We start from the raw sequence: 13,497 nt of genomic DNA on the forward strand, positions 1-13,497 counted from the left end.
AACTTGCTAGAGAAGGGACAACTGAAGGATCTCTTCACTAGAAAGAAACATCGTGCAGCTCTCATGTTAGTGACAACACTTGATTCTGTTTGCAGATGGGTTCCTTCGTGGCACATCTGTTCATTTCGATTCCTTGATTTCTAGCCTTCGCAATTTGATTGCAGGCACGTGAAAGCGGGCCAAAAAACTTGTTGAAATACGAGCACAAATGCACTGACTTAAAACTCGATGTGACGATGTATTCTTCGCACGTAATTGGATTAGTTGGCGATAGCATGCACAGAAACACGAAAACTGCCGTGATCTAGCGCTTTTCGAGAAGGTTCATTGGCCTCATTGGCAGGCGTCAGCGTTAATAGCGCTTGAACTAAATGTGAAACGGAGTACCGTAGAATACCGTGCATGGCACCCGTTCCGCACTAAGCGCCCACCCCTAAAACTAGAAACATCAGATAATATATGCACAGCACATTTATATGTAAAATTGATGACCTCACTGGCGCCCATTCCCACTTTTGTCGCTACTGTATTCAAATTTTGAGTGGGAGCTTGCTTGGTATTTTACGGTATAGCGTTCTTCCGTGTACTGTTTTGATTTGTTGTAACCGCAGTGGGTGCAGTAAAACCACTCGTGCTGCTACAGCTCTCCCGATTAAAGGGACACCGACAGAGTATTTATGCTCGCCGAGGTTTTTATTTGAATGTGACTTCTAAAGGGGCCAACCACCCGCAACATAATTTGCGTATCAGAATTCGTTTTCTTTCCCCCCGAAAACAGACGGTCGAGAATTGGCCATTTTCAGTCGCGCCCACACTCTTTTCCGTTTGGGCGCACATTTATAAAAACTGTGAGAGATGTCAGTTTTAATGTTTGTGCAGAAGCTATTTGGTTGGCTTCCTGAACAGCAGCCCAACAATTTCAGTGTCAACAAAAGCTTAGCAGCGGCGGAAATGACTCTTTTTCTCGTTTTCCCCAAAGAGTCCTGTGCATTAGCTGATGTCAAGTGATGGCTTCCGGGGGTGCCACCCCACCCCAGCAAGACAAGCCTTGATTCGCGATCCAGCCTACTACAATAGAGATCAGTGGTTTTCGTCGTTCAGCACGCGGACCACCAAAAATTTCGTGAAGTGCAGTGTAAAATCGGTGTTAACAGATGTATGAAAGCAAAGTGATTTTTCGACGGTAGAACCCTCCTTCTAATCGGTGCATAGAAATGACACAGCGGAAGCATAAAAATAATTACTGGAAACAATGTTTGTTCTTATGCTGTTCACGAGAACCAAGCAGCGATAGCAGACGACAGAGTCAAAACGACCTCCTCTCAAGCTTCTCGGCGCTGCCGCTACGGGAGGTCGGCAGATGAATGGTGCTTGTGACCCGCTAAATCTAGCTAGAACAAGCATACCTCGCGAAAACGCAAAGTGGAAATTCGATTTCGTTTCGAAATTTCACTCCTAGTGGGCCCATTTAAATTCACGGTTGTAGGTAGCGGTATGAAAGCATTTCTCATTCATCGGTGTTTTTATTACGTGTGTAATTGGTCACTGCATTCAAAAACTGCCCACTTTGTGTCAATCTCCAATAACAATACTTACCAATAAGCATTTCTTATGTTTGTCTTCAAGCAGAAACATGTTTTCAAAAGTGTCAGGAAATTTAGAGCACAGGCTCGCAGTTCCTGCATAGCAAACGCTTTCCGCAGTGTCCAATTGTGGCGGTGGTGGGGATATATAAACATATTTTTCTAGGCAACAAAAGGAATTGGAAAACTAATATATTGGCGGTATCATTGCAGATAACGAATTGTGAGCAATTAATTACGTGGAAAGAGCCAAAGGCATTTACGTTAATAAGAGACCCTTTCAGTGCGATGATACGTCACTGCAGACATGGCTGGCTAATCTAGAGTTGGTCATGAATTTGTAACAAAAAATGGCGGGGAAGTATTTGATTGTCAGATCTCTGGTCTTAGTTCCTAGACTGTCGGCAGGCTCTCGTCGTAAGACACCCCATGCAGTTTTAATGCACTCTGTCGTGAGCAGTTGTTGCGAATCGGCTTTTCCGCATCGCGCGACCTACGACGAGGTCCCCGATGCCTACTTCCCGAGCCCCACTTGTGGGTGAAGGGCGTGAACTGCCACAGGTCCGGCTGCCCGTCGTGGCGGTCTTTTAACCCTGACGTACTCCACCGAAACGGCGGGAGCGGGTCGTAGGTGGGGCCTGCCACGGCGGTGAACATCAGGTCCGCGAACAGTCTGCTGTTGGTCAGCTGAAGAGCGGGAAAGACATCGAGGCCTACATCGCCAACTTTTTCCATCGCTTATCGGTGATAATCCGAAAAACGCTCGCCGGTAAAAGTTTCGTCAGTTCAGATTAATCCTAAAATACTCCGAATTTTTAAGTTGCGGCCGCGGTAAGATAAAAAGTATAAACGACGGAATTATACAACTAAATTTTATAAGAACACAGGGTTAGTGGTCCTGAGGAGAGGCCACTTTAGTTTCCTTTTAAACCCCCCATCTGTTGATAAATTGAGGTTTACTTTTTAGCTCGTCAAGGTTAGTTCGGGACGAGTCCTAGTACTAATGGGTAACGGCCGAAGCTATTGTTTTAACCTTCTAGTTTGGATCACACAATGTGTGTGCTTCTTAGGGACGAGGGGTAGTGTTTTTATAACAGTGACTGCTATGGACCCGTATATTCAGATGGAGACTGCAAGTTAGGCTAGTTGGTTCTGATTCATGAAGGGGATATACCGCAAAAAAATTACAGCAAGATTCATTGGTGGATTCTTATGGAATCCGCCAATGTGCACCACTGTGCGTCGGTGCGCTACTGTTGGCTAGTGTCACTCTTTATGGTACCCGATGACCCAACATGCGATCATCGTAGAGTATTAAGCAATACCATGAACAAAGGTATAGCGCTTTAGCCAGGGTCATGGAAAAGAGCCCAGGGACTGTCTTTTAGATGAAGAACAGAAACAGGATTATGTCGCAAATGGTCTAAATACCACCACGGCGAGACAGGCGGGTACATATATCAAACAGCTTGTGTCTGCAGTATCGCTGCCATCCTTGCCAAGTGGTGGTAATGCCTGTGGTTGCATTGCACGCGTTTACTCTCCTTCGAAACTTTAATACGGCCCTCTTTGTTATACGGTACATGCACACTGAAAAAAAAAAAACCTAGCTTAGACATTTCGTTAAATGCAATGAAAGTGCGACAGCACTTGATAGGGTCTTTAACGGTAGCATGCGCATGGGGTAACATGGTACAGTGACGTCACGTGATGTGATATAAACGTAATACCATGACATCACGTGACATTGTCACGTCACGTCACACTGAAACGTCAGGTGACATTGAGACATCATACGGAGAAAGGTTAGTTCGTGGAAGTTCCCACCAATGAAACTATCCGATTTAAAAATGCAATTATGAATGGCAGTGCGATAGTGGCAAGGAGCTAAGCCGGACGATCGAGACCAACCTTCATGTTGGTGGCTCCGTGGGATTCATGACCCAAGTAATGGAACGGGTACACTCCGTCGGCAGGGTTCAGGTCGCTCCTCGCCGAAATGGCGTTCTCGGCGCTGTACGGCGGCGTGCAATTGCAGGCAGACAATGGGTCCCTCGTGTAGTCGTTGTACCTGGCCGGACAAAAAGGCCAAATCTTATATATCTTCAAAACATTGCGCCAGTGCAAGTCTGTCTTCCAGCAGCTTCTAAATTTTCTTTCTCTCCATATGGAGCCGAAACAGTGAGCGAATCCAAAAGCTGGCTTATATTACCACGGCGAGGAAAGGTCCATGCTATAACGCAGAGCGGGCGCAATAAACCCTTTTTCAAAACCCGTTCAGCAACACTGGCGGTCGCCATTAGGCTAGGTGGAGCAAGCTGCCGCCCGTTACAAAGGATATAACCATTATCATCCATTTATTGGACACAAAGGATGCGATTAGATCCGAGACCTCGCCGAACGCTCACGTGGCCCTCGTATCCAATGCATGCTGAGAATATGTACCCAAACAGTGGCGGCCCCGGGTGACTGACGCACCCGGTACTAGGTAGCGCTCGCTGTTAATAAATAAAAAAAAAACTGGTTTGGTGACGCAAGTCGCTGCCCGAATCAAAGGGTTCAGCCGCATCCATCCATCCATGCGATAACTATACGATTCTAAACTGCGGCGTTGTGTGCTCGGGCGATCATCGTCTTGCCTTGTCAAAAACTTTCCATTTTTTTTTTTTTTTTTTTTTTTTTTTTTACATTCATGCAGGGTACGGATAACGTTGGTACCGACGGAAAGGCCTTTTCTGCGATTTCGATTTCAGATAAAGCCTCGGATAACTGGCGACCATGATTTTGAAGCGCCAGCATTTGGCTGTTTGAAGCGTAGCAACTCTGAAGTGTCACTTGTTTAGTGGTTCTAATTATACCAGGGTCCAACAGAAAATATCGGCAAGAAAAAGTAGATTTATTTGATTTAAATCAGATTTGTCTGATTTAAATCAGATGTGTTTGATTTAAATCAGATTTATTTAATTCCAATTAAATTTGTTTTATTTAAATAATATTTATTTGATTTATTGGTATTAATTTGATTTAAACCAGGTTTATTTGATTTCAATCACCAGCTAGAAACAAAGTGATTCTTTATCACCACCTATATATTTAAACATGACAGATTGATTGATTCATTGATCAATTCATTTGATCACAGAAAAATAATACGGAAGAAAAGATTACTGCAATAAACTTTTTAAGTGCAGTTTAATTAACAACTCATTTATCTAGACACACCATACCAGAAGCAAGCAGCTTATTTTTTGGTTTGTGAAAACTTGTACTTGCTTTATCGTTTGCGTCCTGATTTGCTCTCAGTATACCTTCCTTATGGTGGATGTTGTTACCAACACGCTCGTTTTGTACTTACGTTTCTTGTTTTGGTTTCTTTCGCGTTTTGATTTGATTGCAGTAGCTATATCATATATAACTAACAAAATGAACTGTAAAAAAACATATATGCTCTCTGATTTGCACAAAAGAGTTGTTCATGCTTAACCAGCTTCAATTTGTTTTTTAGCTCGATGATTCTTTGATCTAAATACATAACAAGTGCACATAGAAAGCATCAAGTGATAGACAAACATTAAAAAAAACGATTTTTGGGATCATTCCTGGGGGAAAGGCGTGATTGAGCCATCATAGTAAAACCGGTGCGATTTAAATAATTTAAGCCGTGGTTTAAATCACGATTTAAATCATCTTCATTTTTATTCTCCACCTTGAATTATACTGATATGTGCCACGGCACGGATGCTTGATCAATGCCGTGTGCACCACCTTAGGACGTCCGTAGAACCACGTGGGCTGGACAGTTCGGTAATGCCTCAGCACGCTAGTTTCTCAAATTATATATGGGGAGACAGCACTTACCAGGCGATCACCGTTATTGCGCTCATTTGGAAACAAAACAAAGGAAACATTATTTTTGTTTTCTATGTTTTTCTACTCTCTTGGTCTCGGGTTTTAGTTTTGTTTGCACGGTAACTGCAAAATCTCCCACAAGGCGAGTTAATGGTAACGGAATCTGTACGTGTGATCAGTGTTTCTACTCTGCTCTTTTCTGCCTAAGTATTGGGTTCTCTTATGTTTTTACGCTTGTCCACTTGCTGATCTGGGGGTTCGCCGTGACCTAGGCAGTGGTACCTCATCAGCTTGATCATAGACTCCATGTCGACGACCTTGCCGTTGTCCCTCTTGAAGATGAGCGCCCTCGGAGTCTTGTCGTACGTAAACCAGTCGCCGAATTTCTCCAGGTTCGACTGCCAATTGCTCATGTTGAAGACCACCTCAGAGTACCTGTGTTCAATAAGGACTGAAATTTGGTAGGGACATGGAAAAAACAATTTGAAGGATGCTATGGCTACAGTAGAATGCATGTTTGCCACGCTGTTTGAACGTTGAAACAAAATAGCGATTTTACTTTATAAACTTTCTCAGAAAAAAATTATTAATTCATAGTGCACCTTTGATAAAATAATGTGACAACCAGAAATTTCTTTGGGGTTTCTTTTAAAGAGGTCATCCATCATGTCATTCTTAGTACAAGCAGCCAGTGACTTAGGCAAAAGAAAATTTTAAAGTCGAGCCCTTCCCCTTCCCCCCGAAAGGATCCTTAATCTTCAAGCCCAGCTTCATAGCCAACTCTCCGACACCCGAAAAATGATTCCTGGCTGGGCAAGCAGCAAAGGTACGGTACTGTGTAAGGAACTGCACTCGAGCATTCACCAGCAGCTTCGAGAGGACGTCACCATATGATGATATGAAGCATGAATCGCACCGTATCGTAAATCCTCGTAGCTTAATATACCCCTTCCCTAAATCTCGATGACAGAAAACAGACATGTGTTCTGAATCTTCGACAAGTTCCAGCGGTGGTATATGCTTACGGGACGTTGTAACTTGGCCAGTAGGTCTGCCTCCTCAGCACCTTTGTCAGATCTTCCTTGTAAATGTAGCCCCTGCGCATGGTAACATCCTTGTCTCATAAAATGGTCAGAATTAAACTGGGCACAACCAGGTGTAAGCCAATCGGACAAATAACTGAGTTCCACGATCGTACCATATTTAAGAGTCTTTAGGGAGTTTTCGTAGAGCATTTTCCTAGCTCCGCTACGCTCTCCGGAACGAAGACTCCACTACTGCGCATGCGCGGCGCTAGCCTTGCCTGCAGAGTCCCGGATCTTCTAGCCGGTTGCTGAGGACGTTGCGGGACAGCGCGAACCATCTACGAAAACTCCCTATTAACTTTCGCGTTAGCGTTCCACCCTGAGCTGCGAAGTAATGTACATGGCTATGTTCCATTTGTATAGCGGAATAGCCTGAAGAATTTCGCAACAACCGGGCTGACGTGCGAAAAGCGATATCTCTGAAATAAGTAATATGGGCTTGTCAGCAGGGTATCAACTGTATCAGAACCGAAAACTGGAAAAGAAAAAAAGTGTCTATTTTCCTGAAAATTTAAACTGAAACGTTATACTTTTTTCTTTTCTTTCTTTTTGGTGTTTCGGGGCAAACAAATAATTTTCGCGGTTTTCAGTTTAAAACTGTGCATATAAAACGTCCACCGCGAAAAGTAGTGTAACGTATTTTGATGTTTGTATTTTCGGGTAGGTAACGTTCTTGAGAGAATTCAACCGAATGACAAAAAAAAACAAAAACAAAAAAAAAACAATCTTTTTGAGAACTTTGTTAGTCACAAGCAGACACGTACGTAACGTGTTAATAGTAAAGAGTTACTTCTACCTAATTACCTTTTTGCTACTGAGTAACGTATTTAGTTTCTTTTTATTATTTTTTTAAGGAACGAGTAACGTGCTCAGTTACTTTTAATACAAAGTGACGTGTAAAGGTATTTCGTTACTTTTGAAGAGTAACGTGTACAACGCCGTTTAAACAGCCTGGTTTTAATTCTAGCCTGAGTATGCGTCTACTGCGACAAAGGCAAATGGGCAATGCGAAAAACAACTAAGCAGTATGAGAGTATGGCAACGTTTATCGCCGAACAGGTCAGTCAAACTCTACAGCTGGGAATGTGCCTTCACCCAGAGAACACAATAAGGTTCGTTGCTTTAACCTTCTAGAACCGTGTACAGACCAAGTGTAAATGCGGAGGTTGCCAACCCCGGAAGGCACAGAACCCATTCCCAACTTATAGCTTTAGAATCAGAGAGAACGACAGAGAGAATGGAACCCCTGATACACCAGCTCTTCCTGAAGCACTACAGTGAAATTCCTTGGAGCAAGTCAGTAGAACGACTCTTCAGCGTCGCCGGAGTATGTATTCTCAAGGAAGCGGCGAAACAGATAACTCATAAAAACTTCGAGAGGCAGCTACTGCTAACAGGCAACGACACTGAAAAGAAAACAATAAACCATAAAACAAAAGCAGTTGTGTATTTGGTTGTGAAAGTAATGGAGAAAGTAACTCGCTACTTTTGTGATTAAGTAATGCGTTCCTTTTAAAAATCAGTAACGAGTAACCTATTTAGTTACTTTTGGTGGGTAACGTACATGTACGGTCACACGCATCTATGCACCCACCTTCTATTAGAATAGGTGTGGATGCTTCGTCTAGAATGTTAACATTCACCAATGTTAGCGCTTACAGGACAGGAAACAACATGATTTAGACATTCAGGCGTTGGCGCAAGTAGCCACTGGAATTCCCGCGACCCTGCTGAGGATCATGCATTTTATGAACTAAACTTTATTTAACGGCTAAGAGATCAGCTCATAACAGGCTCACTGTTTTTGTTCCACGCAATTTATGAGCAGTTCCAAGCTCTTCCCTCTTAGTATTAAACAGTTTATTAAAAATGTAGTTTTTTCTTCTCACTCTATTTGTTCCTTTAACAACATGCGAAAGCGAACCGGTTCGAATCGGCATGAACGGCCATATTTCTTCACTCCGGAGCTGAACCGGACCTGAACCGTTTTCACTGAACCGGAACGAAAACCGGAGCTGAAAACATTTCGGTTCGACACCCTGCTTCTCGGTGAGCAAGAAAATGCAGGGGAAAGTATTAGAATGACGTAGTTTTTAATCATTGGGGAATTTTTCGTAAACCGTTTTCCTACCTCCGCTACGCTCTCCGAAACGAAGACGCCAGTACTGCGCATGCGCGGCGCTAGCCTTGCCTGCAGAGTCCGAGATCTCGTAGCGGGTTGCGGAGAACGTTGCGGGACAGTGGAAACTATCCACCAAAAACTCCCTATTAAAGCAATGCTTTTTAACGCCGCCCCCGAACCCCAAATGTTGTCGTCATGCGTTATAGAGAAATTCCGCTTCCCCGCTAAATTTAGCGGAAAAATATACGTCACGTGACGCCTCCTGACTTCACGTGACCGGGGAAATTGACGACACGTGACCTATATGTGAACTCAGTTTACCTAGTTTACATTTAGCGGGAAAATTCACGTATGGTGGCCAAAACATAAATTCAGTTTCCTCGCTAAATATGTAGGAAAATTGACGTCACGCGACCTATACACCTATTCAGTTACCCGCTAAATTTAGCGGGAGAATGCACGTCCTCTAACGTTCACCAATCCAGTTTCTCCGCGAAATTTAGCGAAGCAGATCGCCGTCACGGGGCCTATATACCATTGTGACGCCCCGCTAAATTTAGCTCGAAAATATACGTCACCTGACACACCGTTTACCTTACCAACTCCCTATAATGCACCTCACGCGTTATAGGACTTTGAAGTTACAGGTCGCTGCCCATCTTTAGTTTAGTTTGCTTTCGCAACCCTTTCGATATTAGATTAAGACTCTGTTTAGAAACAAAGCCTGATCTCCTGCACCATGCGTGGACGCTGCGCGTGCGCAAAAACGAGCTTCTCGAAAAATGAGGAAAGCGCCTGGATGGATACGCGGCGCCAACAGCAGTGCCACCTATGCGGTGTGGCGTCCGTCGGACCCGCGTTTTTGTGCATACCTTGGATATTTTATATTTAAGTCGGGCACTCGATGTGCATACTTTTGGGTTTCTATAGGCCATATCCGGATTTCTATTGTTCTCTGACTACGTGGACCAAAATAACATTTGACATTTCAATGCCAACTCACGGAAGCTGCTCCAGGACCCAGAGAAGGTTGTCCTGCAAGGGCTGGCCTGGAGTGAACTTCTTGTAGTCAACGACCATCCACTGGTTGTTGTATCTGAACGAGGAGAGCTACCGTCTACGTTGTGAACGACCACAAATTGTGAACAAACAGCAAACTCCCACACACTAAAAACTGCTGCATCTTTTATTTTTAGCAACTCTGGGAACAGTTCGACTTCTAGACAACAAATTATAGCAAGTTTTTTTAAGAAGGGCTAGAGAACATTTAGGGCAATGGTGAGCCATAATTTAATCTAAACCTTAGAAAAAAAAGAATCAAACTTCGTTCCTGTAAATATTTTGTTGTTGTTCTTTTGTCACAAGAGCTTTGTTTGGGGATTCCCTGAGTTTTATTTTACAGGAATACATCAAGCTTACGGTTCCTTGAACTTCGCTAAAAGATACGTCCGCAGACGCCCTGAAGAACACACGACGTGCACAAAATTGGCGGATCTGTCTAAAATGTCGGTTGTCGCGAATTGGCTCACGAACTAAACTCACGTTCCGCTGTTGTATCTGCTGAAGATGTCTGCCCACTCCTCACCCGACGTTGCCAGTCGGTTTGCGGCGATGTTGCGCACATACTCGAGGTTAGTCGTGGGTTTTACGTAGCTGTACAGCGAAGAGTTGAAGTTCAGATTGGTGGTTTCCATGGTAGCCTAAGGAAGGTTTTATCATAAGGGAGTTTTAGCGAGTCGTTTATGAGCTTACGGTTCCGAAATCATGAACGGTGCCCGTTCCGCGAAGCCGTACGTTAAGCATATTTTAGCGAATCGTAGAACTGGTGCAACCATGTGAACGATGATGAGGATTGCGTTTGACCGGCAGCGCCATCTTCTAGTAAACATGTGAAATGATCTGCTGCGTGCAAAACCGTGGCGGCTCGTGTTTCTGGCGTACGTCTGATATGAACAAGACTTCCAACATAACATTTACCTGGTCGCAATTTCAAGACCTGCTAAGCTAGATAGGGTAAAAAGTGTCTCAACAGCCGCAAAAATAGGTGGTGGTGTGTGTCTCCGTCATCTTGAACTTTGTGTGCCGTCGAATCGAACCATTTCGTGTTCTCGCGATCGCCAAGGCAGCTAGTCAGTCCACAGATCGCAAAACATTTGCTGCGATCTCTAACCATTGTGAGCCATCCTCGAAATGCTTTGGTTCTACCTCTCAAACGAAGCAGAGTAACAGAATGCCAAATCGTCTCCCGCTGTCCTAAGCCTAACGCTCGGCTGGCGCGGCGGACCACGACCAACCGCCATCTTTTTTTTACCTGAGTCGTGTACGGTGCTCGCTCCGTTGCGGTTACGACTCCAGTGGCCGGAGTGGGAGGAAACAAGAAGAGCCTCCCGATGCCTCCAACGATTCGCGCGCGCATGCTCAGTGGCATCCCCGATGCGTTCAAGGGCGAACCGTTTGTGTGGAAACGCCTCGCTAAAACTCCAGACTGCTCAATAGAGAGAAAAGTACGAAGAGCAAACACGAAAGAACAAAAGAAGCTGTGTCACTTTGTATTGTGGTGTATGTTAAGTTGTATACGCTGCAACTTAGGTGTGTATAGCTCATGAAATGCCTTTTATTTTTATACTTCGCCAAGCACTTTTTTCAGAACCACCTTACATACAGTAATCAACTCAAAGTTAAAATCCCCCAATTTACCTTTTAATGCCTCCATACCCCAGACCTTCATTGATTGGAATTGCCTTTCCACAGGCATAGTCTCAATTACTAACACCCCTGAGCTTAGACCTGCAATTACAACTTTGTTAACTGGTGGCAACTGATCGCGTACTAATTTAGTATTTTCCCCTTTTTATTGTTTTTACTTATATGATTGTGTTACATTGCTTTCTGGCCCTGAGAGAAAAATTAATGAACTTAAATTAAATGAAATTAAATGTATAATAGAAAATCGAATACTGTAGTAGACACGTCGTGTTACGAATTGTGTCTCGCAGCTCCCGTTGGTTAATTTTTTTATGAAAGTCCCAACTCAAAAAGTAAACATGAGTAGATATGGTTTAATTTGCACTGCACAATCGGAAAGTACTACGTTCTTGGCGAGCAATGCATGCTGCGCGTGCTTAGTGGCATTATAGGTTTACTCGATGACCCGATAAGTCTATCCCAGAAGCATACGGACGTCACTCACGAGTCCAGAAGAAATCAGGTAGAAGTCGTCGCCAGAGCAAATTCTGCCTGGACTGGACGAGAAGGTAACAGTATGGCCTGGGATAAGTTCGCCTGCAAAAGAAGACACGGTTGTACGTTGCAGGCATTGCAAAATTATTTGAAATCACTATTTATCTTTCTTTGAAGTCCGTGATAGTTGCCATTGTGGTACATTCCAAATCCCGTTATCATCAGTTTGTTTTATAGTCTTGATTGGTCTGTATCATTTGCCTTATACTTTAATCACACAAACTTGTCTCAAAGATCATTATAACAATTTCAAAATTATTATACGACTTGCACTTCCTAACCTACGCCTTAATTCCTCTTGTATATGCTGCCTCTCAAAAAACTACCCAGAAAAAAATATTAAAAAAACTATTACGTCTGTTACGTCGACGTTGCGTAATTCAAGCTGGCTTTTCCGAAGATAGGCTTCGCCTCCCATTATGTGTGGGTCCTGGCGTCTGCTCGGACTTGTGAGTTTACGATCTTTATTCTAGATTAAAGTCTCTAGTTCCATGAACATCTCTCCAAAGTGAAATGCTGTCTTTCAGGTGACATATCGTACAGCTGGCACCTGGGTGCCTTTGGCCACATTTGAACCGGTTATTAAGAAGTCACTATACTCGACCGCCTTCCTTGCAAGAAATACCATTTAATTACTTTACGTAGTACCACTTCTAAAATATGAACGGTACACCTTCTCCCAGCCTCTCTCCCGCTAGCTGCACGACTCCATTTTTGAGCGAATTCACTGTGGAGGACGAACATTTTAGACAATTGCATTACTTTTGTGTACAGCAGTGTTTCTCAAATGGGGGTCCGTGGCCCCTTTGGGGTGGCGAAGCACTGCTTCATTAGTCAAGCCCGGCAATAAAAGTTGTCTTTTTTTCAAATACAAACAAATGTTTTTTTTTTTTTTTTTTTTTTTTTTTTTTTTGGGGGGGGGGGGGCCGAGTTATCTTCTGTTTATGTCAGTAAGAGATATCTACTCCACACTAGCTCTCAGTTAACTCAATTTATTATATAATTACTATATTTAACCTATACCTTCGCCCTCCCCTCACAACGGACAGAGTCCTCCATCATCTCCGCTCATCCACTAGGGGTCCGCAAAACATCAATGGATGAAACCACTGATGTACAGTATAGGGGCTTTAGTCGTTCTCAGAAGCAACAAAGGGAGTTCCTTACTGGAACCGAAGGTAGAGTGGAACTTGAAGGAGTACTTCTTGAGGATGTGCAGCATGCCAGCGTACGGCCCCCAGAAGACCTGGGAGAAGTACAGGTCTTCGCCACCGGGGAGCACTTTGACCAGCGCCGAGCAGGAATCGCTGCCCGTCACCTCCTGCCGCACGGCCCTCTTCAGGGCGACCTCGAGATCCTCCAGGTCGCCGTCCACGTTCAGAAGTCTGCGGAAATGACAGCGCCCATCGGTTTGCGCATTCCTTGCAGCCGATGCTCACTCATAGCTTTTTGCTCGCAACCGTGCAAGAGATTAGCTACCTTTTGAAGATCTCAACAGCATATATATGTGACTGGCAGCTTAAGAAACGGGGGGCGTGGCTAGATCCGCGCATCTATAATTACTTCTGCGCAGCCAATGAGACTGCAGCATTATCCGGTAGGAGCGCCGAATAGAGCA

The 13,497-nt window shown here is 44.0% G+C and overlaps 1 protein-coding gene across 2 annotated transcripts in view; it reads right to left on the minus strand.

The window, feature by feature from the left end:
• Positions 1-54: 54 nt before the first annotated feature.
• LOC8031142 (putative phospholipase B-like 2) overlaps positions 55-13,497 on the minus strand; it is a 30,811-nt gene continuing 17,368 nt past the window's right edge. For both annotated transcript variants that reach the window (XM_040205689.2, XM_040205690.1), the window contains exons 5-12: positions 13,047-13,264; positions 11,830-11,921; positions 10,182-10,339; positions 9,643-9,735; positions 6,458-6,529; positions 5,715-5,867; positions 3,495-3,654; positions 55-2,270 (exon numbers count right to left, since the gene is read on the minus strand). In XM_040205689.2, coding sequence (XP_040061623.1) covers positions 1,977-2,270; positions 3,495-3,654; positions 5,715-5,867; positions 6,458-6,529; positions 9,643-9,735; positions 10,182-10,339; positions 11,830-11,921; positions 13,047-13,264 — 1,240 coding nt within the window. In that variant the 3' untranslated portion in view covers positions 55-1,976. The remainder of the gene's footprint in view (positions 2,271-3,494; positions 3,655-5,714; positions 5,868-6,457; positions 6,530-9,642; positions 9,736-10,181; positions 10,340-11,829; positions 11,922-13,046; positions 13,265-13,497) is intronic.

Source organism: Ixodes scapularis, unplaced genomic scaffold (assembly GCF_016920785.2).
Source record: "Ixodes scapularis isolate PalLabHiFi unplaced genomic scaffold, ASM1692078v2 PGA_scaffold6__148_contigs__length_123643588, whole genome shotgun sequence".
Taxonomy (NCBI): domain Eukaryota; kingdom Metazoa; phylum Arthropoda; class Arachnida; order Ixodida; family Ixodidae; genus Ixodes; species Ixodes scapularis.